At 34.3% G+C, this 27,790-nt stretch overlaps 5 protein-coding genes across 7 annotated transcripts; 4 read left to right on the forward strand and 1 right to left on the reverse strand.

The window, feature by feature from the left end:
- Positions 1–290: 290 nt before the first annotated feature.
- LOC110603577 lies at positions 291–3,599 on the forward strand. 3 transcript variants are annotated; one of them, XM_021741454.2, is made up of 8 exons: positions 291–429; positions 588–846; positions 1,428–1,499; positions 2,090–2,157; positions 2,386–2,542; positions 2,645–2,725; positions 3,066–3,155; positions 3,247–3,599. In XM_021741454.2, exons 2-8 carry the CDS (start codon positions 610–612, stop codon positions 3,364–3,366), a joined length of 825 nt encoding a protein of 274 aa, XP_021597146.1. In that variant the 5' UTR covers positions 291–429; positions 588–609; the 3' UTR covers positions 3,367–3,599. The 3 variants fall into 3 exon arrangements, with proteins under 3 accessions (XP_021597146.1, XP_021597069.1, XP_021597227.1); XM_021741377.2 differs by having other exon boundaries at positions 319–429; positions 523–846; XM_021741535.2 differs by lacking the exon at positions 1,428–1,499 and having other exon boundaries at positions 325–846.
- An 8,109-nt stretch (positions 3,600–11,708) lies between these two features.
- LOC110603731 (zinc-finger homeodomain protein 11) lies at positions 11,709–13,265 on the forward strand. Its single transcript, XM_021741655.2, has one exon. The coding sequence runs from the start codon at positions 12,165–12,167 to the stop codon at positions 13,122–13,124; it is 960 nt and encodes a 319-aa protein (XP_021597347.1). The 5' UTR covers positions 11,709–12,164; the 3' UTR covers positions 13,125–13,265.
- Positions 13,266–15,050: 1,785 nt separating this feature from the next.
- LOC110603811 (TATA box-binding protein-associated factor RNA polymerase I subunit B) lies at positions 15,051–19,279 on the reverse strand. Its single transcript, XM_021741776.2, has 4 exons — positions 18,556–19,279; positions 17,280–18,119; positions 17,054–17,190; positions 15,051–15,948 (listed from the first exon to the last, which is right to left on the reverse strand). Exons 1-4 carry the CDS (start codon positions 19,262–19,264, stop codon positions 15,319–15,321), a joined length of 2,316 nt encoding a protein of 771 aa, XP_021597468.1. The 5' UTR covers positions 19,265–19,279; the 3' UTR covers positions 15,051–15,318.
- A 2,619-nt stretch (positions 19,280–21,898) lies between these two features.
- On the forward strand, positions 21,899–25,504 carry LOC110613536. Its single transcript, XM_021754721.2, has 5 exons — positions 21,899–22,444; positions 22,532–23,802; positions 24,304–24,705; positions 24,778–25,007; positions 25,080–25,504. The coding sequence occupies exons 1-5, from the start codon at positions 22,284–22,286 to the stop codon at positions 25,335–25,337; spliced, it is 2,322 nt and encodes a 773-aa protein (XP_021610413.1). The 5' UTR covers positions 21,899–22,283; the 3' UTR covers positions 25,338–25,504.
- Positions 25,505–25,959: 455 nt separating this feature from the next.
- Positions 25,960–27,774, forward strand: LOC110603878 (60S ribosomal protein L34). Its single transcript, XM_021741904.2, has 4 exons — positions 25,960–26,123; positions 26,249–26,328; positions 27,212–27,321; positions 27,410–27,774. The coding sequence occupies exons 1-4, from the start codon at positions 26,045–26,047 to the stop codon at positions 27,501–27,503; spliced, it is 363 nt and encodes a 120-aa protein (XP_021597596.1). The 5' UTR covers positions 25,960–26,044; the 3' UTR covers positions 27,504–27,774.
- The last annotated feature ends 16 nt before the right edge of the window (positions 27,775–27,790 follow it).

The following is a 27,790-nucleotide window of genomic DNA, read 5'->3' on the forward strand; positions in this document are numbered from 1 at the left end:
ATATGGTTTTATTATACAGTTTTAACAATATGTTTTATATTTTATAAATTTATATATTAATTTATTATTAAATTATTTTAAGATTAATACTTTTTTATTTTAATATATACTTTATAGAATATTAAATAATAAATATATGTACTCTTAAAAAAGTAATTTACAATTAAATCGAATGGGATTGGGAAAGAATGATACAAACACCTGATTATAAGGAGACATGCGAACGTGCCCGTGCCCTATGCCGTTTAAATAGACAAAATTACCCTCAATTAAATTCAGCCAATGAGAAATTAATAATTAAAAGAAATAGTAAAATTTGTCTGTATGAAGGGGGAAGGTCATCGGTTTCCTTAGAAAACGGGGACGCGGTTTTTGCTCTGTGGAATCAGAAGAAAACAATTTCCCATAAATACAAAAATTTGCGCGCAGGTAAGAATCCTCTATTCTACCTTTTCTCTCTCTAATTTTCTTTTTTATCTATCTGAAATTTCTGGGAAACCTGCGATCCGCTGTTTGCAATAGCGTGATCTAAGGTTTCTAATAACGCTTGTTTGCCTCCCGTCCTTTTCTAATTTCTCTTCGAGGAGGATTCCGATTTCTATATTCGATATGAGTGATCACGTCGTCTTGTACGTCGACCACCTTATGAGGCCGGATCAGGTGCCTCCTGAGCCCTCTGCTGGTCCCTCGTCTTCCACGCTCAATCAGGAAACCCACGCAGTTGCTTTGGACCAGGAGACCCAGGAAGATGAGCCTTTGATTCAGGTCGCCGAGTGCCGCATTTGCCAAGAAGAGGATTCGGTTAACAACTTGGAGACTCCCTGTGCCTGCAGTGGGAGCCTCAAGGTATATATTCATTTACCAATTTTCTTAATTTTTAGTTTTAATATTAGGATTTGTTTCTTTGGTCAATGCATGTCTTATGCACATATTAATCTTGAGTTCTAAATTTATTTTTTTTTGTGCCTATTTTTTCAAAATTTCTGTTTTTTGCAATTTAAAATTTTATATTTGCTGTAATTTTGTGCTATTTGGACAATATTTCGAACCAGAGTATTCTAAATGATTTCTAATTTTTATTCATATATACGATCTAGTTTGTTATTTACAGTCTTCAGGATGGATGGAATTTGTCTACCTACCTGCTTAATTCTCTGAATTTTACATGGAATGGTCCACTACCTGCAATTTTTGGTTTATTATGAGAACGCTGAGAAAATTTAATCTCATATGAGCTTCAGTTCTTTACCTATTGGTTCCTATTATCTATATGGTCCATCCTTAAGTGATGTGTCAGTAGCTCAAAACTTCATTCTAATCCAGCCATGGCTTCCATACGAGCTTGAGTTTTCCATAGACTTGGCCATGTTATTTTTACTTGTTAGACATTTTACCCTTTATTAAAGGCTGCGATTTCTTTTATCCAGTATGCTCATAGGAAGTGCGTTCAGCATTGGTGTAATGAGAAAGGGGATATAACTTGCGAGATATGTCATCAGGTATGTCCATTGAGTATTCTTTCTCATTGGTTGTCCTGTGCCCTGTGCCACATGCTTGGTTTGAAGTTGATTTGATTTAACTTAGTATGATCACATGATCTTTCAGCTTGGAATGTCTATGAGCAAATTCATATGGCCCTCTCCCATGAACAAAAGTCTAAGTTGATAAAGCCCCCCCCCCCCCCCCCCCCCCAAAAAAAAAAAAAAAATCTGTTAGAATATAAAGATATTATAATGCCTGATGCAGCAAACTATCAACTTGTTCTTCTAAATGCAAATGATAATGAATTGACCACTTGCATAAATATGTTCTTTAACATCTCACACCCATGGTGCTTATATCATCACAAACTTGTTTATAATATCGATTGCATTCTCATGAAAATCTTTTAGAATCTAGAAAAAATAGGTAATTGCTGTCATTCTTGTGCATTTTTTCTATTGAACTAACTACTACAGAGGACTGAAATCAAGATGTCTGTCAGTGTTAGTACTTCTTGACTTATTATTTAAATGTAATATAGTTAATAATCTAATAGCTACTTCTTATTTACTTGATTTTTTACAATGTTTTTGGGTTTGATGTGTAGTCTTATCAACCTGGTTATACTGCTCCTTCTCGTCCACCTCGCACTGAAGACACTGCTATTGATATTGGGTAAATCAAAACTCCCTTTATCTTTTCGAAAATATTGTTAACTTTTTTTCCAATTTTGCTTTTCTTCTTGAAATTTTATACTATGTGTTTTTCCTTTTTGTAGATAAAATCTAAATACCCATTATTCCCTTGGGATCTGCATTAGAGATGTCATTTTATAATGGCCACTTAAAAATGATGTATTTTGCTTCATTATTTTAACATCTTCATTCATGATCTTTTTTGCAGTGGAGGCTGGACCATCTCTGGCACTCCTCTGGATCTGCGTGATCCTCGTCTTTTGGCAATTGCAGAAGCAGAACGTCATTTTCTGGAAGCTGAGTATGATGAATATGCTGCTTCAAATGCTAGTGGAGCTGCATTTTGCCGTTCAGCTGCTCTGATTGTATGTCTTTTAATTTAAATTCACCTCTAACTTTGGCTCTGATTGTATATCCTTTAATTTACAAATTCACTTGATATCTTCTTCCAAAATTTTTTTTTTCAGTTGATGGCCCTTCTGCTCTTGCGGCATGCATTGACTGTAACAGATGCTGATGGAGATGATGATGTGTCTACCTTTTTTTCTGTAAGTTGAATCATAACTAAGGCCTTGTTTGGTTGGGCTTAAATTAACTAAGGAACTTCAAGTTTCCGGAAAGTTGGCATATTCAGCTTGTTTGGTTGCTATTTTTTTTTTCAACTTCCTGGGAACTTAAAGAATTTACTTTCTTTGAAGTGAAGGAAGTAACTTACTTAGAGGTAAGTAAGTTACTTCCTGGGAAATTACTTCCTAGAAAATAGAGGAATTGAACCAAACAAGGCCTAACATTTCTACTTGCACTTATGTTGTCCATGCTAACCTGATTCCTTTGGTATTTAATTTATTGTATGGGACTCATTCTTATGGATTGGTTGGTTCTTGGCAGCTATTCTTGCTACGAGCAGCTGGTTTTCTTTTGCCATGTTACATCATGGCTTGGGCCATCAGCATCTTGCAACGTCGTAGACAAAGACAGGTGGGTGTATACTTGAGATTTACTCGGTTTAGTTTTCCTACTGTACCTTTTGGAATCAATCTGCAACAATCTGCATAATTTGTTGGTACAGGAGGCTGCAGCATTGGCAGCAACACAAGTTGCTTTTGTGCTTCAGTCGGGCCAACATAGGGGTCTGCAGTTCACAATAGCATCAGGACCGCATGTAGCTCCACACCAGGAACCCGTTTAAAAGTAGGAAAACCCGAGGGAGACGATAAGTGGAAGATAATTTCCAATCAATAATATGTTTGTATTATTAAACCAATCCCCCCAACCCCACCCCAACCAAAAACCGAAAAAGTGTGAATGATGCTCTCATTTGGCACTCTTTTATGTTGTTTTTCCTTTCCGTAATATGTACATACGTGTCATCGCCTGTGGAACTGAAGTCGTTTAGATATCTAAATTTGCTGTTAAAAATGAGCATTCGTCTTCAATTGTACTTTTGTTTTTGTTTTTACTTCTCATCTTGATTATTATTATTATTATTATTATTATTTTTCATTCACTGCCAATTGTTCAATTGCCCCCGTTAGATTTGTTCTTAGTATTCCAAAAACTTATTTTGGTTTCGTTGTTTTGAGTGACATAATAGAGAAACAGAGGATACCATCTCAGCCTTGTTACCTTTGATGGATAGAAGTTCTACTCAACCTTTGGTTTGGGCCAAAGACTAAACTTCCATATCTAACAACTGGGAATCTAGAGACATATGCGCATCTCCCGCCTTTGCTGCGGAAGTGATCTTCGTTCTTTTACTTATTTTTATTTTATTAATTATAATTTTTCTATTTTATTAAAATAATAAGACTATTTTTTACAATAACATAACGATGGAGAAACATATAAAGGTAAAAATATATGTGCCTGGGGAATAATTAATTCGTGTTAAAGCTTCTTTTTTATTAAAAAGCTTTCAAGATTAAGTGCTGGAGTTCAAATCTCCTTGTTAATTTGTTATAGTTTTCCTCCGCCCCATCTTCAAAACAGTGTTTGAATCTCTTTTCACATGGTATATGAGATAAAATGATAAATTAATAAATTATTTATTTATATCATATGTTTATTTTTTAAACTCTCATTTACCACATAGACTATTAATATTCAACATTTTATAAGCAAAGGAAAACTGCAACTTTTTGCCTAAGAGAATACTATTATTTTAGTGATCATAGTATATATTATAATTATAACATTTATCATATCTTCTCACTACATATAAAGAAGAGGTACTATAGCCCTCGCATCTTTGCTCGCAGGAATTCAGTTTCAATTTTCACCTAATGCAGCCAGAAGCTGTTTGCCTCTGGATGGGAATGAGACTGTCCCATTCCCACATGTACAGTTGATTTGATTACCAAGAATTTCGAAGCAGAGTTCAAAAACAGAGGACATGATCTATGATCTGTCATTCTTTATGTGACGAATACAAACCCAGTTATGCTTTTACCTTTAAATTGCTTTGGCAGTCTTCTTTTGCCGTAGTGGCTTAGTCAAGACATAGAATGGACGGAGTCACACTTGTAATTCTAAATCAAAGTCACCACTTTAATACTAACCTCGAGAATCTTTAAAGCCATAGATCTATCAAATGTGCAGGCTTAATTACCTTTAAAAAGTTTATTTTAAACATCAAATAAAATATTTAACATTTTCTTTCTCTTTTGGTAACGACATATGGCCCATTAATAAACATCAAGATTCTTATGATAAGCAACTTTACCATAAGATCTATAACATTTAACATAGTACATTATCTGTACTATTGGCTAATTTATCTTAATTAATCAATTGTTTCCAGTGTCCTCTAAGGAGACCACAATAAACAGAAAACCATCTTCAGGAGCTACTGTGCTTAACTGCTTCCATGGTCACCCTCATATCTTATGTCTTCCCCGAATAGTAAACATGGTAAAATGCATAATCTATGAAAAAAAGTTAAGAAAAAAATAGTTATTCTATTTAAAAACTTGAAGACTTTAAAGAATTTTTATGAACATTGGCAATGACATGTATGTGTATAGAAGTTGAGATGCATGTCTTCATTCTCTATGTGCATGGCACTCACCATTACAGGAAGAAAAGGGTGGGATTAGAATAGAAAGCAACAACTCATTTAGCTCTTTTACTTTAATTGAAGGATAAAAAAAAAAAGAGAGGCAGAGAATCAGCACACAATCACCAGTTACCCTTCATCTCAAAGGCACAATAATTTGGCAAAGCTCAAGGAACATATGCTTTACAATGTTCTTAGTTGCATGTGATTTATTATATAGCAACAGTAAAGTAAAAGAGATATTAAAGGAAAAAAGAACCACGTTTCAAACTTGAAGTGGGAATGCTTTAGTGCTAAGTGTATTACAGTGAATCTATGTGATCTTATGGTTCATCCCTTATCCTCTTGTAATTTTAGGAAAAAAAAAAAAAACTTGGAAGTCTAAAAGTAAGAAGATCTTAGAATGAGATAAAGCAATGATTTGTTTCTTTCTATAGCAAGAGTATTTTTCTCATACTGTAGCAATCTATTACTCCTACTCTTAGGTGGGCCCATGGCTTGTTACTGCTCTCTTTTCTTAGTGCCAAAGGAATGATAATTTCCCAAAATACCCCCACATAAGCTCCATAAGCTGTGAATTTATAACTGCCAACAGCAACCCTGTTATTCTAGAAATCACAAAGTAGGACCCAAAAGTGAAAATCCGTGGCATCCACATGAGCTGAGTTGAACAGACCATTGGTTAAGAAAGAACATTAATCCCCAGGACCAAATCCCACAAAAGCATGGTCGGGTGACGTGGCATGGCAGTCCAAGAGACTGGTAGGCCTGTTTCCATAGATAAAAGCAGAAAATTAAGATAGAGAGATGTAAGGGAACAATGCAAATGAAAAGAAGATACTTGGCTTCTCAAGGGTACTGTTCCTCCTCAATCCCTTTATTCATCCTTATCAGATTCTTCCATAACAGCCTTAATCTGCTCAGAAAATGCAGGCTTATAAATTGCTGAATCTAAAAATTCCTTTGAGGGCCTTCCCTGCTTTTTTGCTTTAACGCCTCCTAAAAATCAAATAAGTAACAGCCTTGTTATATCTACAGGGATCGAACCTAAAGAATACAAAGATCACAATCTCATCTTTGCTTATTCTCTCATTACTCTTAAACAAAAAGAAGATACTTGTGTTCTTCTTGCTTGTTTCAGAGCAGAAGCAATGGTTTTTAGCTCTGTCAGAGTGATTATTCTTCTAATCTGTGTGGGGTTCTTAGCAGTTCAACTAAATAAAGTTGATGGCTTGACGAGTGTAGAACTGGCCATCAGACACAGCAAAAATGCTCCAGTGACAGTGTCATCCCATCAACGTATTCTTACAGAATCCGCCATGCAGAGTATGAAAACAGAGAAGAAAGCAGCAAGTTTAAAGAAGAGATTGGATCCATATCGATCAAGCAAAAGAAGAGTGAGAAAAGGATCGGATCCTATCCACAACAGGTCCTGATAACTTCAAATTCTAGTTGTTTCTTCAGCCAAAGAAATAGCTTCAAGCAGTGCAGAGAAAGTAGGTGGTTCAGAATTGTATTTGCATTTTGAAGGAAATTTGATGAGAGTGGGCTTATTGATTTTGCTTTTTTCATTTGTTAGGGTTTTAGCTGCAGAGAGATGTTACATTGTGTATATTAAAATCATTAGAGGATAGTCGTTAGATGCATTCAGTGAGCCAGTATCATCTCTGTTCTTGGCGCAGACATGATGTGGCCTCCCAAAAAAAAAAAAAATACACAATTTTTTTTTGTCCTTCTTCTCTCCGTTTATTCTTTCCTTGAAGAATAAATTTCACCCACTCTTAATCTCTGCTTTATTTTGGCTCAATGCACAGAAACAGAATCTAACTGGACAACCTTATCATTCACATAGATATTATCATTTTTTGTTCCTTTACCATGTATTAGTCATCTAGTTTGGATTGATTTTACAATGTACTGGTGATCTAGTTGTTCATTTCTATGTCAGATCATCCTAATTCTCACCTACAACCCCCTCAATGGGATTGATAATAGAACAAACCAATATAGTTGTACCAATGTCAAACATACTCCACAAATTTTAAATTTTGAGAATCTATTTTATGACTTGAAAAATTAAAGTGGTTAGATAATTGAGAAAATTTAAAATTTGATCTCTAACACTATGCTAAAATTTATTTTAACGTTAGAAAATAATTTCTAATACAGCATCAAAAGTTTAACAAAATTTTAGTACTGTGCTACAATGTCATGCCATATTTGACGTAACACTTTAGCAATACTATATATTTATTTATTTTTATTAATTTATAATATAGTCTAAAACTTTATAATTTTTTTCATAAAAACCATTTCTTACTATTACGTATTTAAAATTTTTTAATTACGTCACTTTCGTAATATATTATATTTTTAATTTATTTTATATTTTTATAATTATAAAAATTTAATTTAAATTAATATATTTTCAATTATACATAATATTTATAATAAATTAATTTATTTATAATATATTATATATAATAATTTGAGTGATAAATATATTATAATTGAATGATATATTTTTGAGTGAAATAGATAAATAAAATTAAAATAAAATAAATAATATAATATTAAAAAATATAAATAAAATATTTTTTTATTTTTAAAATAATATAGAAAATTAAAAATAATATTGTGTTATTTTAATATTGTGCACCAAAATAATGTAAAAGATAATAGGTAGTGTTGAAAATAGGCTTATAATTCAAAATCGATTCATGGCCTTATAACTCAAAATCAATTCAAATAAGAACAAAAAAAAATTGTCCACACGAAATCTCAAATTCGAATTTCAATCAAAACCATCTATATTATAATAATAATAATAATAATAAAAGTGAAGCTGAAACCGCCAACACCCATTCAGAAAAAAACTCATGTACTATAAGTTAAAGAGTACTACGGGCCAAAACCATCTATAATAAAAGTAGAGAATTTTTATAAATGTCCAAAAAAAAACAACAAAGGAATAGTGGGCTAAGGCTAAGTGAGTAATCCATAAATGAATATTTTGAATTGATACTTAGCAATTAGCATACCTTTTTATATATAAAGTTTATTGTAATCACAATTTCTTTTAGAATAACAACAATTCAAAGGGGACTATAGCTGGATGCATGCTTATCTATCCAACCTTATTATTAGTTTCTCCAAGCAAAACATGAAAATTCATATATATTAATTTTGAAACTAACTTAATTGAATTTTTCATTTTTTAAAAAATTAAATTAAATTTAGTCGTTTCAATTCTAAAAATTTATCTATTTTTTACATAAATGTAATTTTGTGGTGATAATATCTCCGATTTCACCATATGGATCATAGATTAAGGTGGTAAGTTGCATAATCTGTAGGTCCACATCATTAAAGAAGGAGGGACCATTATAACTTGAGAGAGCTCCAACTATGAGAATTGGTAGTTTCTGCAGCATTTGGGCCACTTGAGTCCCAGAAATATCAAGTAATAATAAGAGGATTGAACAAGTGAAAGATTTTTAAAATTTTTTTTTTATATAATTCTTCATTTTCTTAAGAGATGAATGGGTTGATTGAGTAATGAACATATTGGGCATGCTTTATTGACAATGACATAATTGTCTGATCATTGTTCTAATCCATTAACAAGTTTTTTGCCCAAATTATGTGGCTTAGACCTTAGGGTTTTGTCATCTTCCTCCCTCCCTCCAATTTGTCCTTTTTAATTATAACCCATAAGCATGCTCTAATCTATTGTCTTATCAATAGATTTCACAATTAATGCCTTATTTATCTCTTGGGTTCTATTAAGTCACGATTGAAGAAAGATTTTCTTTTAGCTATTTAAAAAAAATAAAAAAAAATCAAAGTCTAAAAATTATCCTCTTTTTTTTTTAAATCATAAAAAAGACAAAATACATCACATCTTTAATTATCACTAATCTCTCTTATTATCCATTGGCATGTTTCTTTTTTCTTTTTTTTTCCCTCACTTTCTTATTAATCAGTGATATTAAGCAATCAGGCATGCCTAACCCTTCACATCAGCCTAACATTTGTTCTTTCCAAGGAAATTAAACATCTTCTGATAATTCAGCTTACTTTGGAGTGTACCTTTTCAAAAGTTTATTTATTTAATAATATTTTAATTATTTTTTTAAACTCATAAAGTTTTTTTTTTTTGGAAAACACTCATAAAGTTTGTTAAAATTAGGTAAAAATAAAATTCAATCCATTTATATTTATTATGTGTACGTTAAACAAAACAACTCAATTTAAAACCCTCAACAACATATTCACTGATTTGATTCCTTTTTCAATTACCAATATCATATCATAGTTTTTATTTTCCGATAAGATTTAAGAAATTAATCATATTTTTTTGTTTGACTAATATTATAGCAGATAAATTAATAAAATGAGATTTTTGGTATTATGTGTTTTTTTTACGACTTAATTTTACTGCTATTGCAGACTTATAATAAAATAAAAGAAATTAAATTTTAAAATTATAAATTAAATCTAAATCTTCTCTAATTTTAAAAAGAAGATATCTTAAAAAAAGCTTAATTTATAATCTTGTTTAGCAGGGTAAATAGACTAAGGAAATGGCACTTTTAAAAAAATGTAAAAATTTCTCTGAGTACAATTTAATAAGATTTGTACTTTTCTAATTAAATTTACTAATTTATTTTTTAATTTATCACATTTAAAATTATATTGTGAATATTATTATCTTTTACTATTTAAAAATAATTTTATTTATTAAGAAATTAATTTACCTATCAAACACAATTACACCGTACTTCTCGACTTATAACTTATTTATACGCGAATTTCATAAAATACATATTTCTCAAACCAAACAAAGCCTATGGTTTACATTTTCAGTTTATAATTTATACACTTTTCATGCAGCACCGGACAAAGAAAATAGAGTTTATTTTATCAGTTTAGGAATATATAGTAATATAACGTATATTTTAGAAGTAAATTGTATTCTTCTGTGCATAATTTTATTTTATTTTTTTATATTCATTAAGAGATAAATTTTTAATTTTAAAGGTGACCAGAGTTTCCTTTATACTCTCCTTAGATAGAATGAAGGAGATAGAGTGAAGATGCGGAAGCTGCAGTCTCCTTAGATAGAATGAAGGAGATAGAGTGAAGATGCGGAAGCTGCAGTCTGAAAAGCCTCTCTAGTTATATTAACCACAAACTTCTTGGCTTTAAAGACGATTAGAGTTTCTTTTATACTCTTCCATAAATAGAGTAAAGTTTTGGAAAGTTTGATGAAATTTCGGAATCTAAAAAGAAAATATCATTCCGGTTAAAACTCAAAATAACAAAAAAAAACATAAAAAGAAAGAAAACAAAAAAATATCAACTTTCCGACAGTTATGCAGATTAGACATAATTATATATTTCTATCATATTTCTTTTTTACGGTCAGTTGAAAAAAAGCAAATTTAGCTTATTTGACTTAATTTAAGGAAGTCATTATAGTATTAAAAAACTCTCTTTAGGAGAGGTCGATATCTCAATTAACCCATATCTTTTTTTTAGCTTGACAACAATAAAATTTTTTGCTCAATCTTTAGTCGAGTTCTTGTACCCGCAAATATAAATGAATCAGTTCGAAAATCGAAATAATAAAATCTATGAATAGACCTATTAAGTTGAAAATAAGTACAAAATAATTCGATAGAAAGGGCAAAAGCCTAGCACATATAGACAGACTCAAAACGGCACATGAATATAATAGTCACCTAAAATGATAAAAAATCTTGATAAAGAAAGTAGTAAAAAGATTGATTAGTCTGTATTAGAAAGGCTGTATTTTAATTCTATTAGAGTCTAATATACGGATTTAGACTAAACTGGTGGTAGCATCTTATAATGTTCGGTATCATATCCAAATAGTACTGAATAAAATTAAATAATCACAAAATGAAATACTCACTTGATGATGTAATAAAAAAATTACAAGGTATTGAAAAATATAAAAAATAAAAATTAAAAATTAAAAACAAATCAAACTTACTAAAACATAATTCGAATCTATTAATTATTATTACTGTTATTACTATTACTATTATTATTATTATTTTGCTAAGAAATTGCACAGAGTTAACTCCTACATGAAAAGGGAGATGTTAAAGAGACAACCTCAGACTTAATATTCAAAGAGGGTTCCCTTACCTGCACGAGGAGGAGCAGCCGAACCTTATCAAAAGTGGTAGATAGAACCCACCACTTATAGCCAAAATCTCAAAAATCATGGCGGAAAAGAATAGCCCAACTGCCCAAGCCCACAAGGACGAACACCTAGCGAAAGAGAGAGTGTTAATTGAAACACAAACACAAAAAAAATTCTAATTTCTTCATTCCCCCTAAGTTTTGAGGAACTTGAGAAATATACGTGCAGAGCTGAGAGTCGCATTTAACAGAGCGGTGACTTATTGGGAGAAATAGCGCAGATAAATATTAGTAACATTGCATGTCGTTGTCGTCCTGGAGACGGAGGGATGAGCTGTGAGTAAAGTGTCGTTTGGTATCATATGCATCACAATTATTAGCCACGTGTTTCTTTATTTTGTACTCTGCGGCTATTTCTACAGTTATTTCCGTGGAATATATTCTTACCCAAAACGACAACCTATTTTTATTGCCTGCACCACGTAACCTAAAGTAAATTTGAGGGCCAAGAACCCAACGTTTTTTTACCTTCTCTATCACTGTTTTGTTATTCGTATTCAATCCTCTTATCTTTGTATTTATATCCCTTAATCCCGTTTCCTTAATCTTTAATTTTTGGTTTCATCCACCTTCATCAGTTCATCATATACCTTTCAGATTCTTGTTTCTGTTGTTTATTTTTCTCCTCCCAGTTCACCCACTGGACTGGAGTGGAAGTTTTTGGCTCCCAAACTTAACTCCCACCAGGTTCCTGTATGATTAAAGCCATGGATTTAACCCCCTCCAAATCTCATGAGTCAGATACTGATACTGAAACCCCACTGCAGACCCATCTCTCCAGAGCCTTATCTCTCTCGAATGGCTCTTTCAATCCTTCCCACCATTACCACACAACAAATACTCGCCCATCTCCACTCCAAGCGGCGGTGTCCTACAAAGAGTGCCTTAAAAACCATGCTGCTGCCCTTGGTGGTCTTGCCCTTGATGGGTGTGGTGAGTTCATGCCTACTCCCACTGATGCTACTCCTGATCCAACTTCCCTTAAATGTGCTGCCTGTGGGTGCCACCGCAACTTTCATCGCCGTTACCCCTATACCCACCTTCCTCCACCACCAACCGCTGCTCTTCACTGGACGTCAAGCCCAAGTCCTGGGCATACTAGCTCTGGTCCAAGCCCTAGTCCAAACTCACCGGTATCACCAACCCCTCAGCAGTCCGTCTATCCATCTGCCCCTCATATGCTTCTGGCCTTGAGCACAGGACATTCTGGGCTGTTTGATGAGAATCACCACCAGAGTTTGACGGTCATGAACCCACATGGAAGAAAGAGAGCAAGAACCAAGTTTACAGAGGAACAGAAACAAAAGATGCTTGTTTTTGCTGAGAAGTTGGGGTGGAAGATGTTGAGGGGAAATGAAGAGAAAATGGTGGATGAGTTTTGTAATGAAGTTGGGGTAAAGAGGAACGTTTTCAAAGTGTGGATGCACAACAACAAGCAGAGGAAGGAAAAGGGTAATAATCATAGGACTTGTGATATCAACAAGAGTATTGTTAACGATAACGAGGATAGAGTTGGCTTTGGCACCTTCGACTGCAACTCCAACGACATCAATAACACCAAGTATGATAACTTTACTACTAGGTACCAGATTGAGAATAAAGTTCATGATGTTCATGGCGGTGGTTCTCCTGATGAGTCTTCTCCTTCTTCTTGATCAAGAAGTAACAGAAGCTAGTAATTAAGCATGGGGGTCCTTCCCCTTTCTGGTTCACTTGTTTTTCCTTGGTTATTTGTTTCATGATTAGTAATCCCTGATCATTAATTACTGACTATGCTTATGATTCTAATTTCTTTATCTTCTAGCTTTGGTTCAAATTGTCTTTTACATTTGAACTGCAGTATCATCATATTAAAGTAGCAGCAGCTTCCCAATAGGGGGGTAAAAATAAAAAAGTAAAAGGCGAATAAAAAACAAAACAGCCTATCCCATCCTCATTTGTCCAGAGCTGAGGCTTATCACTTTTGGGTGCAATTTGTTATGACATTATCTGCAATAATATCATTTTCCATTTTGTAGACAGCAACTCTACTATTCACAGAATATGCACCTTGTCCTATAGGGATGCTTTGGCTCAACTTGCTCTGAGCAAATCCCAAAACTTGTCCATTCTCTCTCTCTCTTAAATTTGGACTGTTTTGTGTTGCTTTTTGTTCTTGCAACTGGAAGGACATGACTGATCCTCTTTGCTTCCACATACCTTATTCAGCTGGATTAATTTACGGGAGTTGTATTAATCAGAATACAAATGGCAATATATATATTTTTCCAAAGTTTTTGGTACGTCTCTATTTTTGGAGTTTATCTTGGTGAGCAGACTGTTTTTGGGTTAATCCATGGTAGGAGACATAAGCGGTTGGGCTGAATGAGGAATGCCACCTTTCCTTATTTGGGCGGTTGATGAAAGCGGCAAGCTTTGTTTCCTTCTTCTACTCCACCACTAATTATATGTAAAACAGGACAACCCACTTTTTGATTTCATTGTTATTACAACCTAATCGTTTCTTTGTGTTTATGATTACATGTCTTGAAACTTGCCCTTTTTTCTGATCTGTAATTGAGATCGAATTTAATTGGAATCGGAATATTCAATTTAATTTTTCTATTACTTTTTTGATTTCAAATAAAAAATAATTAATAATAATTGAAAATTATATTTTAAAAAAATTAATCAAATCAAATTTACTTCTATCAAAATAATTAAATTTTATCCATTCAATAATTCGGTTATTGAAAACACCCTTGTATCCTGAAAAATAATATTAATAAATTAAATGAGTTCAGGGGATAAAATTAAAAATCAAATCCCCATCCATTCTAGTATACTATGTAGCCTCCTAAAACATTTTTTTCAAGATAAGTAATTATTGTGTAAATATACGATGATTTAGTGTCTATTCAGTGTGATTGCTGGAACTATTGTTCAGGGAAAATAAATCAAATCAAATTTTCTAATATAATAGTTAGAAAAAAAATATTATTTATAATAAATTTTAATTATAAAAAAATTAAAATAGTAAAACAGTTTTTTCTGTATTATTTTTTGTTTTCAAGATTTAGATTTTTTAATAAAAAGTAGTTTTATCCAAAAATATTGATATTAGAGTTATTAAAATATATCTTAAATATAATTAAAAAATTAAAATTTGAAAATAACTAACATTATTTTATAAAAAAAAAACAATATTTTCAATTTCAACAAATGAGAGGGTATGGGTGAGAGCTCTCTCAAAGCCAATGTTGTGTTGAGTGAAAAGAAAATTACAAAATGTATATCCTGATCAAAATAGCAAATAGTTGTCAGAGCTGAGCTGAGCTGAGCTGAGCTGCGGCGTGGTTCTCTTCAGTGTTTTGGCACAATCCTGGCAGGCTACCACCATTCTTGCCCATGTGAAATCCCAACTTCAATTGCCTTTTCAAGTCAAAGCCGGTAGGACTTGTAAAATTTTCAAATTTTCACTCCAATAAAATATTGGAATGTTGAATTTAGTTAATTTTAACTTTTTTATTTAAATTAATTTAAATTTTATATTTAAATTTAATTTAACTAATAATGAAAATTTATAAGTTAAATTTCTCCACTACGAAAAAAATTAAAAAGTTCAATTCCTTAAATGTTTTCACAGAGACATAAGCATTGGGTTACAAAAATTTCATAGCAACCCATGAGAACCAAAGTTATGAAGAACCACTATACACGTTACCACCTAACAAACCTTGTTACTATCATGTTTTTGATCTGGGCGAAACCTTTTCTTTGACAAAAATGGCTACAGGACAACCGTGGCTCACTATGAAGTACCTCAGCAAAAGCAGGATGATGATGATAACAACAACAATGATGTGAATTTCACAAATTCAAATTTGAAAGTCCAATTAGATCATCCTTAGAATGATCAGGCTCGTCTCTGCAGAACTCGCAAGTAATACTAGGAGGTGTCAAATGCAAGCAGTGGTCAATTCTTTTCTCCAACCAAGCCAGTCTCCTCTCAAAACTCAATACCCCAATATGCATAATTCGGATATCAACCTGAGCCACCCTAGCACAAGCACGAAGCAATATGTAATAATCTGCATGGGCAACATACGTAAAGGCACCCTCATCTTTCTTCCTTACATAATGAAGGTAATCAAATCTCTTGAGGTTCACTCTTGGTGGAATGTAACAGAACCTATTCTCTTCCATATCTAATTTCAACCGTCTAATTGCTGTGTCTACAAGTGTCTCTTCTGAATTTTCATTGTTGTATGGATTTTGATCGCCCTGTGAATTATTGGAGAAACGATCATTATCCTCACTTTGCTGTGGACTACCATCAGCATTGTCAATGCTAGCATCAGCAGATGGACAATCATACCATCCTTCTCTATTTTTCTTCTTTTCTGACGGACTATTAACATAACCATCATCATTCCTTGGCCTCTTCTGCTTTAAAACACTACTACTTTGGACCTCAGGCTCTTCTCCCAACTCAGAATCCTGATATCAGCAAAATCTCTACAAGTTAGCATAAAGATCAATCTTTGCCACATGATTTTTGACAACAATTAAGCATAAGAACAGTTAGCATTTGAATCCATTTCCCAGGAGAAGATCCCACCAAAAAAGAAACGACTAGGCTGGGGTTGAGAATGTAATGTCAACCTTAGTTCTGATAAAATAACATTTAAGTATTAAATTCCAGAGCGTGGAGGAGGCTAATTGCATGAACCACATCTCATATGAAAGCAAACTAATATTAGAGTTTTACTCATGTCATTAATCATCTAACAACCTTATTACATCATCCAATACGTCTGGCACAGTAACATGCAATTTTTTTTCCATTTATTCTTGTTCATCATTACCCCCACTTTTTTCTGCACCACCAAGGCTCTTCATGTGATGACCATGAAAGAATGCAGCTGCAGGTGATTGTATAAATTACATGCTTGTGGAGACTCATGTGAGCTAAATCATCTTAAAATTCCATCAAGTTTAGTAGAGCTATAAAAGACAAGGAAGCCAAAAACTAAAAGGTGAGATCCTAAGTGTTTTTTTTAAGTCAAAATGTTACGGACTTCAATATAGCAAATGAAATATTCTTGCTTTTAGGTTTTAGCATATATGTACTCTAATTTGCCCCTGACTTTCCAAAATGAGGCTCTCAGTAACCTGACATAACTCATTATTTCATTTTTACTGTTATTGAATATTTAGAAAACTATTCCAATATTATGCAAGTAAGAAATAGTTTCAGCAAGCGATTTATTATATGAGACAGGCAATCCCATCCCCATGATAGTAGAGCCAAATTCTTCCTATAGTTCCATATTCTTAAGACATCACTAACTTCTAATTAAAGCACAAAGACTGCAGTGCTATTTCACCTTCAGGATAAGGGTGCAAAATACCAAGAACACTTAGATAACAACCAATAGAAAGCAATATTTAGATGTCTAAAACAATAGAAGCATAGAAGTATTTCACATCTACATTTTAGACAGACTTAACTGGTCCAGATTTCTCCAATATGGCAAATATTTCAACATGAACATAAACCTGAACATAGTTTATATGCTTTTCTGAAATGAGTTAGCATCACCTTTTCATTCTGATAGAAATCCCATAACTTTTCTATTAACTTTTCTTCCTCAAGATGATCCATATGTGATGGTCCTGCTCCAGCAAATACCACATCATTACAGTGTTGGAGATATGATGGTAAGTCCTTTCTAAACTCTGCAAGAGAAAATGGGAAAATGAGGGGACTGGGGGATTAAAAGCAAAAAAAATTCCCAGAGCAGACATTCAAACATCTAAGTAAATACCATAAGTATCACCAATCTCATTATATGTAGCTTCTAGGTGGTACAAGAGCTCTGAAGAATCCAACTCAGGCTTCTGAAGGTGTGAATGATTTTTAATGAATTTTTCACCTAAATTATTGACCTTGTCCAGATGACAACCAGAAACTTCTTGAGCATCTTCCAGTATTTCAGAAGCAAATGTGGAGTCTATTCTACCGCCACGATGAGGACCAGAAGTAGAGCAATTGCGACTAGACAAACTTCTTTCCCACGCCCCAAAACCATTTATGTTATAGAGAATTCTTACAGTCACAATCAGTATGGACATTACACAGACACGTGTAGGAAGCCTCAGCTCATTTATGGATAACCATAAATCTGGGGGCATTGACCATTCATGTATGCGGCATGCCTGTAGAAGAATCTTCTCGACTGGAAGAGAGAGCTTCTTGAGATAGCGAGAAGCTATCCCATAGAAGTTCACTGGAGGTAAATGCAAGCCTATCGACTCAGCAATCGCTGCTGCCATTGATTCCAGCTTCTGTATTGGAACTATTTGAGAAGGCCTAAACATTAGTCTTGGACTGATGGGACAGGCAGGTGAAGAACGCTCAAAGCGTTTTTCGATTTCAACATGAGCAGCAAAGTATGGAAGTTTCCCTTCAAATGACCACTTCACTATGTCTGTGGGCAAAATTGCTTCCCTGGCAACATGACATGCCAAAAATGAAATAGCCAGTGAACAAGACAATGGTATTGCCTTCCTCAAATACTTAAACCATATCATCACTGCACGCTGACCATATGTATTGTGAGGTTCATTTCTGTGACAGGAACGGATTTCCACATGTTCTGGGTCTCCTGAAAAGGCCAAACACTATAAAGCGGGAGACCTTAATAACATAACGTAAACAAGTGTGGTAGAACAAGAACCTAAAGTTGAGCATATAAAATGCGTCTCCAAAACACATAATACAGTAATTCAGTAAGGTATCCACAAAAAACTTACGGGTCTAATAGAAAAGGAAATACACAAGATTCTGAATACTCAATGAGCAAAGCAAGCATCCAACAAATAAGTATTCGCAGGATAACTCAATATAATGACAAGCGTTGGAAATTATCAAAATTTTGGAATATGTCATTAGCGATTTTACCACTGCAACCACATGATTTTTCTAAAACTAAAACTGTAAAAGATTTTGAATTTAAAAATTCAGAGACAATCCCAATCGCACAAAAAAAACATAGAAGGAACAAGCAGAAACAAATATAATTTTATTGGAGGTTTCTTCACCTGATGTTTTAGTCTCGGAATCCAGCAACACTTCATCCGCCCAGGCCTCCTTAAAAACCCCAGCTCCTGCCAAGTATCTTAACCACACAGTTCCAGCCACTCCACATATTAAAGGGCTCGCATTGAACTTTTCGACCAGAGCCTCACACTGCAACTGAATCATCCACTGCATCCCCATCACATACCTAATCCTCACCTCGTTGTAATAATCCTCGTAACTCAACTTCCCGGCTGCACCCGAACCGAAATCCTCAGGCTCCATAGGTCCCAACCCGTCCAAATACTGATTGCTATAATGGTAATCATCCGGCTCCTCTCTCTTGACCTTGATGTTGGAAGTATTTTTATTGTCTTCTTCTTGGGTGTAGCGAAACCAGGCTTGAGAAGAGGGGTCGGCTTGGATGGTGCTGGTTCTCTGGGGATGACGGGTGTAGCGGGCGCTGTAAAGGGCGCCACCATCGCCGGCCTTGTCGATGAAGTCCTCATCGGCGACGCCGGTCAAGATGATATCGTCGGCCTGGGCACCGCACTCCTGGCAGTAATAGAAGCCGTCGGATTCATCCAGGCCGACGTGGCCGCATCTTCTGCATGCCCATCTTTTGGTCTCTTCTTCTTCGTGTTCCATTGAATTGGGTTTGATAAATTTTTGCAGCCTTTGGGTTGCGAAGAAACGGCGCCTTTGTTGCGGACTGGGAAGAGCAGAGAGCATTCTTTATTGGGCTTTCTATAGGCCCATCATCTGTAATCGGACATTGTCTAGATTGAATTCATTGGGTTTTGTATTATCCTTTGAGGCCCGATTGTTTCTCTTATTCTTTATTTTTCTTTCTTTTTTAAGGTTTGGAGGGAATTTTTTTAAAATTTTTAACATGTAATTTTTTAATGGGTAATTTACGATTTAGTCCCTGGATATTACCATTATTAATAAGTCAGTCCCTGTATTTTTAGAAACCTATTAAAACGTCCTTATATTTTATTTTCGTCAACGAAATAGTCCTTCCGTCCTATTTTCCGTTAAAATTAAATAAAGGAGGAGAGAGAAAATTTTTAAAATCCAATTTTACCCTCAAATAAAACCATTTATTTAGTCCTTGTATATTACAATTATTAATAAGTTAGTCCTTGCATTTTCAAAAATCTATTAAAATATTTTTATCTTTTTTCATATCTATTAAAACGTTCTTATCGTTTTTTTATGTCAACCAAATAGTCCCTATCTTTTCTTAGATCTATTAAAACGTCCTTATCGTTTCTTTTTGTCAACGAAATAGTCCCTGTCTTTTCTTTCGTCCTCCTCCTCCGAAAAAGAAGAAGAAGAAAAAGAAGAAGAAGAAGAAGAAGAGAAAGAAGAAGAAGAAGAAGAAGAAGAAGAAGAAGAAGGAGAAGAAGAAGAAGAAGAAAAAGAAGAAGAAGAAGAAGAAGAAGAAGAAGAAGAAGAAAAAGAAGAAAAAGAAGAAGAAGAAGAAGAAGAAGAAGAAGAAGAAGAAAAAGAAGAAGACGGAGAAGAAGGGGAAGAAGAAGAAGAAGAAGAAGAAGAAGAAGAAGAAAAAGAAGAAGAAGAAGAATGAGAAGAAGAAGAAGAAGAGAAAGAAGAAAAAGAAGCAAAAGAAGAAGAAGGAGAAGAAGCAAAAGAAGAAGAAGGAGAAGAAGCAGAAGAAGCAGAAGAAGAAGGAGAAGAAGGAGAAGAAGCAGAAGAAGAAGGAGAAGAAGAAGAAGCAGAAGAAGAAGGAGAAGAAGAAGAAGCAGAAGAAGTAGAAGAAGAATTGATGAAGAAGAAAAGGAAGGAGGAGAAGGAGAAAAATAATAGGGGGTAATATAGTCTTTTACTATATTTTTAACGGTAAAAATAGACAGAAGGACTATTTCGTTGACGGAGAGAAAACATAAGGACGTTTTAATAGGTTTCTAAAAATACAGGGACTGACTTGTTAATAATGGTAATATCTAGGGACTAAATCGTAAATTACCCTTTTTTAATTAACAAATTAATATTTTATTTTTGACAAAATAAAATAAAATATAAAAAAAATCCCCAAAGAAAATCTGTCCAACTCTAAAGAACTGAAATGAGAGTAGCGATGTGTTCAACCTGATGATTCAGTTCCTGACCAGCTCCATTAGTATTCTTAGATATTCCTCCAAATTTGCATGGCAGGAATCAAATTCTGAGTATTGAATGATGGGGTTTGGAATGAAGTAATTGTTTTTGTGGTGTCGACATTATCAACTGTTAAAGCTATGTGTGTCATAGTCCAATTCACATGCATGACTGTATTGACTACTTAATCTACAAAAACGACAATATATTTCACGTCCACTTAATTTTCAGTCTTCCCAAACAGTAACAGATGATTCCACGGGTGAAACACAGTGTTGATTTTTTTTTTTGAATAAAAAACACAGTGTTGATTATTATAATTATACTATATAATAATATCATTAATTACATAAATTCTCTTATGCGACGATTAATAGGCATTAATGTAATGTTATAGTGACCGGAAAATGACACTCACTTGGGCCCTTTCTGACCACCAAAACCAACAGGTGGCTGTGAATGTCAGTGATGTGATTATTAATTGCTTCTTATATTTTTAACAATTTATTAAAATATTTTTATTTTTTTTATCAATAAAATAAATTTTTTTTAAGATCCCATTTTCAAGCCATAAAGCGGTTATCCAGAATCGCTTTTGTTTGAAAGATTTTTTTTTTTTTTAAAAAAAATGCTAATTTGAATAACTTAATCATATTAATAGATCCATTTATTTGGTATTTATCATAAGATCAAACCAGAGGGATTCTCTGAATTTGACAATTTAATTAGGACAACTACAAAGATAATTATGGTCATAGAAGAAAGTAGTTAAGTTAGATAGTTGATTACCAAATTCATCTTCTCTTTTTAAATAGTCTATAACCAATCCACATACTCTCCTCCTTCCTCCACTTACACTCATCTTCATCGAGGGTAAAGGTACAATGAAATCTGAGAAGATTTTTAAAAGAAGTATTTGAAGAATATTCAATAGAGATTAGAGAGAGAAAAAAAAATCCAAAATTCAGGGGACAAGAGGTCCTACAAAAAAAATCCAGAACTGAAACTCACATTGGATTTTTATTTTCCATTGAATACCAGATATTGGGCAATAGCATTATTTATGATGGTGGTTGGGTGCTTCTCAACCTCTATACATGTACGCTCTTTTTAAATTTTATTTATTTTAATATCCTTCAACCCTAATCAAAGCTCCAAACACCACCGACCTTTTTATTTTTATTTTCTCAAAGAGGCTTTTTTTTGTTTTTCAATTGTTTTTTCAGCAAAGATTTTTTTTTTTCTTTTGTTTTTATAAATCCCCACATTCCACTAGATTTTGACGGAGGCCCCACAATCTGAAACTTTGGAATTACATTTGTATAAACATCCGGCAAGTCTTTCTTGGAGAAAAGTTTGGACCCAAAAATCCAAGAAAATTCCCATATGCATTCCACTTGTTTCCGTGCAAAATGTTGCCTTTCTCTAGTGACTTGAACTTCAATCCCCTTCCATCAATCTCGCCAATTTGATCACGCACACAGATGCCTAGATTTGTGTCCGCATATTTCTCCTTCTACAAGTGGAGATTCCACTCTACTATGCATTTTTCATGGTGAATTTTCATTTGCCATTCTTTTAACTTTCGCTGCAATTTGAGAAAACAAGCAAGGAGAAGTGGATTCTGCTCATGGGTTCTAGATTTTTCTACACTATCAAAACCCAGTTTCATTTTCTTCATTCTGTAGGTTTTATAAACGATTTCGTGTATGATAGCATGTATAGGATCCTTAGTTTTATCTGTAGCTACACACTTTCTCTGTTTGGATCATTGTTCAGACACATCTTCAGGTATTCTTGATTTGCTTACCTCGGGTTGGTGATACTTTTTATGTTTTCTGATCCTTAACCTTAAATGATTGTTATTTTTTCTGGCAGATTTCAGGAAGGAAAAAGTCAGGACAAGTTTGAATCCAATTCTAATGAGGTTTTTCATCAACAAGAAGATGATCAATTTGGTTCCTGTTGTGCTCAGCTTTCAGAGATTAAAAAAAGCTACGGTGAAGGAGAGAATTCTGTTGTTATGGAGAGTGTCTTTCTGGCGAGCACTAATAAGTATGAGTTCTTGTCTGGGAAAGGCATCTGCGGATTCGTGGAAGAACCAGTAACCTTGAGCTTTACTGTCCATGAACTGTTCCCGGATTCAAATAATGATGCTATTATTAATACTCCAATTGCTGATACTGGAGAATTTACTGACGAGGATTTTCAGGACGTTGAAATGGACGCAGAGCCAGAGGATAAAGCAGAAAAAGCAGGGCCCTTCTTCAAAAGTTTTGTAATTGATGAAGCTTCAGAGGAGAAACATGAACAAGAAACATTGATGGGGAATAAGAATCTTGAGGAAGAAGAGTTAATTTCCGATGATAGAGTTACTGTTGACAGGGGTTTTGGAGAGCATGAATGGGATGCAGAGAAAAAAGAAAACTCTGTCAAAAGTTTGGCCATTGAAGAGGCTTCGGAGAAGCCAGAACCGGAAACATCCACCGAGGCAAACAGTTCCGATGAGCCAGAAGTGGATGCTTTAGACACGAACTCTGAACTTTTGGTTAATGGAAATGACGGGGAAGTATTTGAATCTGAAGTAGCAGTTTCCGTCGGAGTTAGACCTGAAAGTAGTGTGTTGGTGGATGAGGAGAAGACAGAACATAATAGAGAAATAGAGGCTGTTTCAATGAGAGACCAATTCACCGACTCCGATGATGAATATATAGAAATAAAGCTCCAATTGGATAAGGAAATGCTGTCTAAAGAGGATTTAAGCAACGCTGTTGACAAAGAAGAAGAGCAAAAATTAGTCCATGATACGGCAGAACTGGAATTTGATTCTAGCTTCCATGAGCAGAAGTCCTCAGACTCGCATGTTCAAAACGATACAGATTACATGTATGAGGACCAGGACATAATAGAACAGCTAAAAATGGGGCTCAAACTAGCAAGAACTGGGGGTCTTCCAACTATTCTTGAAGAATCAGAATCTGAAGAATTGGAAATTCCGAAGCCAGTACATGAACTAAGGCCAATGAAGGTTGAAGACCAGAAGTTCGAGCACAAAGATCTCCTGGAGGAGATTCGAAAGATTTACAAGAGCTACTTGGACAAAATGCGCAAATTAGATGTCTTGAACTTCCAGACCATGCATTCGCTTAGTGAGTTCACCATGTAACCTTTCTGCTTGATCTTTCTGATTTACGCTGCAAACAGATTTTATTTTTAACTTGTATGACATTAGGTTTAACAACTTTCTTACTGTTAATTTTCTTATTAAAGTTTCTTAATAGAGATTACAATACTAGAATACTTCATTTGGTTAACCCAGCTGATCATGCTGCAGATTTTCTTTTTCTTTTAATATCAGTAGAAAATCTTTTCTGGCAATTAGATTTTGTGGTGTGTCTTCCATCCTCTTTATCCCCATCATCTATTCATTAAAAACCAACAAACTCCTTTTCCACTCATGAAATTCTAGAAGCTACTATTAGTTGAACGTCGTCCTAGTATCTAATGCTAAAGAGGCCCACCATTTCTCTTTGCTCCTTAGATCTGTTAAGACCAATAGATTTCTCTTCTTTGGCACAAAGCAACTTTCAAAAGACATGCAATGAGCCAATGACTAGTTCATACTCATGGGCTTTGTGTTCCAACTCTAGGCCTACTGCAGATGAAAGACACAGTTCAGTTTCAGACAGCTCGGAAATCTTCAACCATCTCTCTCCTTTCCCAGAACTTATTATCATGCAGAGGGACTGCCGTAATTGATCCAATGGAAAAAGTTATTGCAGATATGCAGAGTGATCTTGAAACCATATATGTCGGACAGCTTTGCCTTTCCTGGGAAATACTCCTCTGGCAATACCGGAAAGCCCAAGAATTGCAGAAATATGACTCTCAAGGATCCCATCAATATAATCAAGTAGCCGATGAGTTTCAGCTATTTCAAGTCCTGGTACAAAGATTTCTTGAGAATGAACAGTTTCAAGGTCCCAGGGTCTTGAATTATGTCAAGAGCAGATGTATCCTTCGTAGTCTTCTTCAAGTTCCTCTGGTTAAAGGTAAAGACTATTGCAAAATCGACCATTTTTGAGCCATTATTCTATATACAACTCACTGTAATTGTACTGCAGAAGATAGTTTCAAGGACAAGTGTAAAGGAGGAGATGAAAATGAAGATGCAATCACAAGCCAAATGCTAATAGAAACCATTGAACAATCAATGCGGGATTTCTGGGAATTCCTTCGTGCCGATAAAGAAGAAAGCAGTCTGATCTTACGAGGTCATCAAAAAACCAATGTTAATCTCCAAGACCATGTAGATTCAGAGCTTTTGACAGATATTCGAACCGATTTTCAGAAGGTACATTCTCTCTACTCCCTATCATAATTTCGAGTCTTGAAATTACATTAATTTTACTTTGATGTGACACAGAAGGATAAAAAGCTTAAAGACATATTGAGAAGTGGAAGTTGCATAATGAAGAGGTTCAAAAGGCAAAAAGAAGAGGTAGTGCATCACATTCAGACATTGTTCATAGCTCAGGTGGAACTGAAATTGATCTCTAGAGTTCTAAACATGTCCAAATTAACAACAGATCAATTGATATGGTGTCATGAAAAATTAGACAAAATTAACCTATGTAATAGAAAAGTTTTTGTAGAATCCTCATTCTTGCTCTTCCCATGCTGACAAGTTGAGCAGTCAGACTCAGACCGCCACTTTTCTTGCAGTAGATAATTGCTTTTCAAGATGGTTTATGTATATTATCATATACATGTAAAGTTATTAGTGTCATGTTACACTTGTTTCCTAAAGCCAAAGTTAATGGAAGCAAATTTTCCTCTCTTTTTCAAGCACATCTTTTTAGTTAAAGTGTATTCCAAAAGGCAAATGCAGTGGTTGAGTACGAAACTGAAAATTACTAAAAGTTTAGGACTCTCTTCATTTTTAAATATTTTTGATTTATTAAAGAAATTAAATAATATAGTTGTAAATAACAAAATTATTGAAACCAATAAGAAAATAATTATATTTTTGTGAGGGGAATATAATTTCATACAAGAATATGGCTTATTAAGACGACTAAATAAATTGAAAGGGGTGAATTGCAATTTTGCAAGTAAAGGACAAGCCACAAGTGTGAAAAATGTATTTGGGCCAAAGCCCTAACTTCGAGCCAGCCATTAACCTGTCCCCATTTTCGTGAAACTCATCCAAGCATTCGGGCCTAAATCTAGACCGTTCCTTCCATTAAACTAAAGCCCTAGGATCTAGGGCGACAAACATAGCAAGCGGCCAATACCCTTTTAATCTTCTCTCCACCTCCACCACGGCCCTTTCCTCTTTGCTTTGGCTCTCCCCCCACATCAAAAACTTTAGGCGAGAGAGAGGTAGAAATGGTTCAGCGACTGACGTACCGGAAACGGCACAGCTATGCTACCAAATCAAACCAGCACCGGGTAGTCAAAACCCCAGGTTATCATTTCTCTCTCTCATTCTGTATGGATTGTGTTTGTGGATCCAAATAAACATTATGGATCTGGTGTTGTATAGATGGTTGTGTTTGTGTAGATTCTTGAATTGGGTGTGGATGTGAACAGGAGGAAAGTTGGTTTACCAGACAACAAAGAAGAGAGCAAGTGGTCCTAAGTGCCCTGTTACTGGGAAGAGGATTCAAGGGGTATGTTTTGCTATAATCTTTCTTTTCTCTGGCTCAGAAATTGTAGTTATGTAACTTATGTTGAACGTCAGCAATGCGGGTTTGCACCTTGTTTGCTGGAGTACACAATCATTAGCATCTTCTGGGCGTACGTTTAAATGTCAGGACTGACATTAGTTTCAAATATACGAGAAATGTGAATATGGGATTGAAATAAATATTTTGTTATTCTGCATTGTGTGCCAAGTGATGCACTTAATGTTCCCCAATTGTCCAACTTGTTTCTCTTCTAGTTCTAGTTACTATGAGATTATCAAAGCACGCTCACGTCTAGTTTGTTTAGAATTTTCTGCATTGATTCTAGAATTATGAGATATTTTTGGCTTAATATCCCAATTTTTTAACAGGTTAAATGTAATTAATAAGTTAGGTCAAAATTACTGCTTGCTTGTTTCATTTAAGAGAGATAACTGAGAAATCTCTATGGGAGAAGGCAATCTGAAGTAATTTAAGCTATTTCTTAGAGAATTACGCCTCAATCAAAACCTTCAATAGAGGACAAAAAGCTTGCATTTGAAGGCTAATAGATTCGTACCCTTGCTATGCTTGCTGATGTATATTGGAATGTCCTAAATATGCTCTTTTAAGTGAATAAGTGATTTTTTAGACTGGTTGATCGACCTTTAACAAAGTTCCACCTAAATCTGAACTGTTTGATTTGGTCGCGAAGGAGCCCAATTCAATTTGAATTGTGGAACTTGGAGATGGTTGTGCTTTATGTTTTGTATTTGAATGTTTTGTTATGAGAGTTGTTTGGTGTTGATGCATTTGATTTTCCTCCCCTCCCCCTTATAAATACAGTTTTGCTTCTCAAGTTCCCATACATTGCTATTGACATCTGCAGATTCCTCACTTGAGACCTGCTGAATATAAGAGGTCAAGATTGGCAAGAAACAGGAGGACTGTGAACCGGGCTTATGGTGGTGTCTTGTCTGGTAGTGCTGTCAGAGAAAGGTTCGTTTTTATGCAACTCTTTTGGTTTTAGAAATTCTTGCTTTTAATTTGTTGTATAGAGTGGTCTAAATTGAATCTAACTGGACAGGATTATTCGAGCCTTTTTGGTTGAAGAACAAAAGATCGTGAAAAAGGTCTTGAAGATTCAGAAAGCAAAAGAAAAGCAAGCCTCTAGAAGTTAAGATTGAAATGTCCAATGACTTGGACATTTTGTCGAAACAGCCAATGTTAATGAGCCTTGAAATGTATTGAGGGTATTCCAATTTGAATTTGTATTTTGTTTTGGCTCTTGTGAACTATGCTTTCTAGTCATCCATTTTCAAAGTTGTCTACAAAGAATTGTGCAATTTTGTATGTGTTATTATTTATCTTTGATGCTTTCTTGAACTTATTTCTTGGTTGACGTGTAACTCATACTGGATTATTTACAAATTGTATCAGATTGTTAGATAATCACGTTGAGCTTGCA

Source organism: Manihot esculenta, chromosome 1 (assembly GCF_001659605.2).
Source record: "Manihot esculenta cultivar AM560-2 chromosome 1, M.esculenta_v8, whole genome shotgun sequence".
Taxonomy (NCBI): Eukaryota; Viridiplantae; Streptophyta; class Magnoliopsida; order Malpighiales; family Euphorbiaceae; genus Manihot; species Manihot esculenta.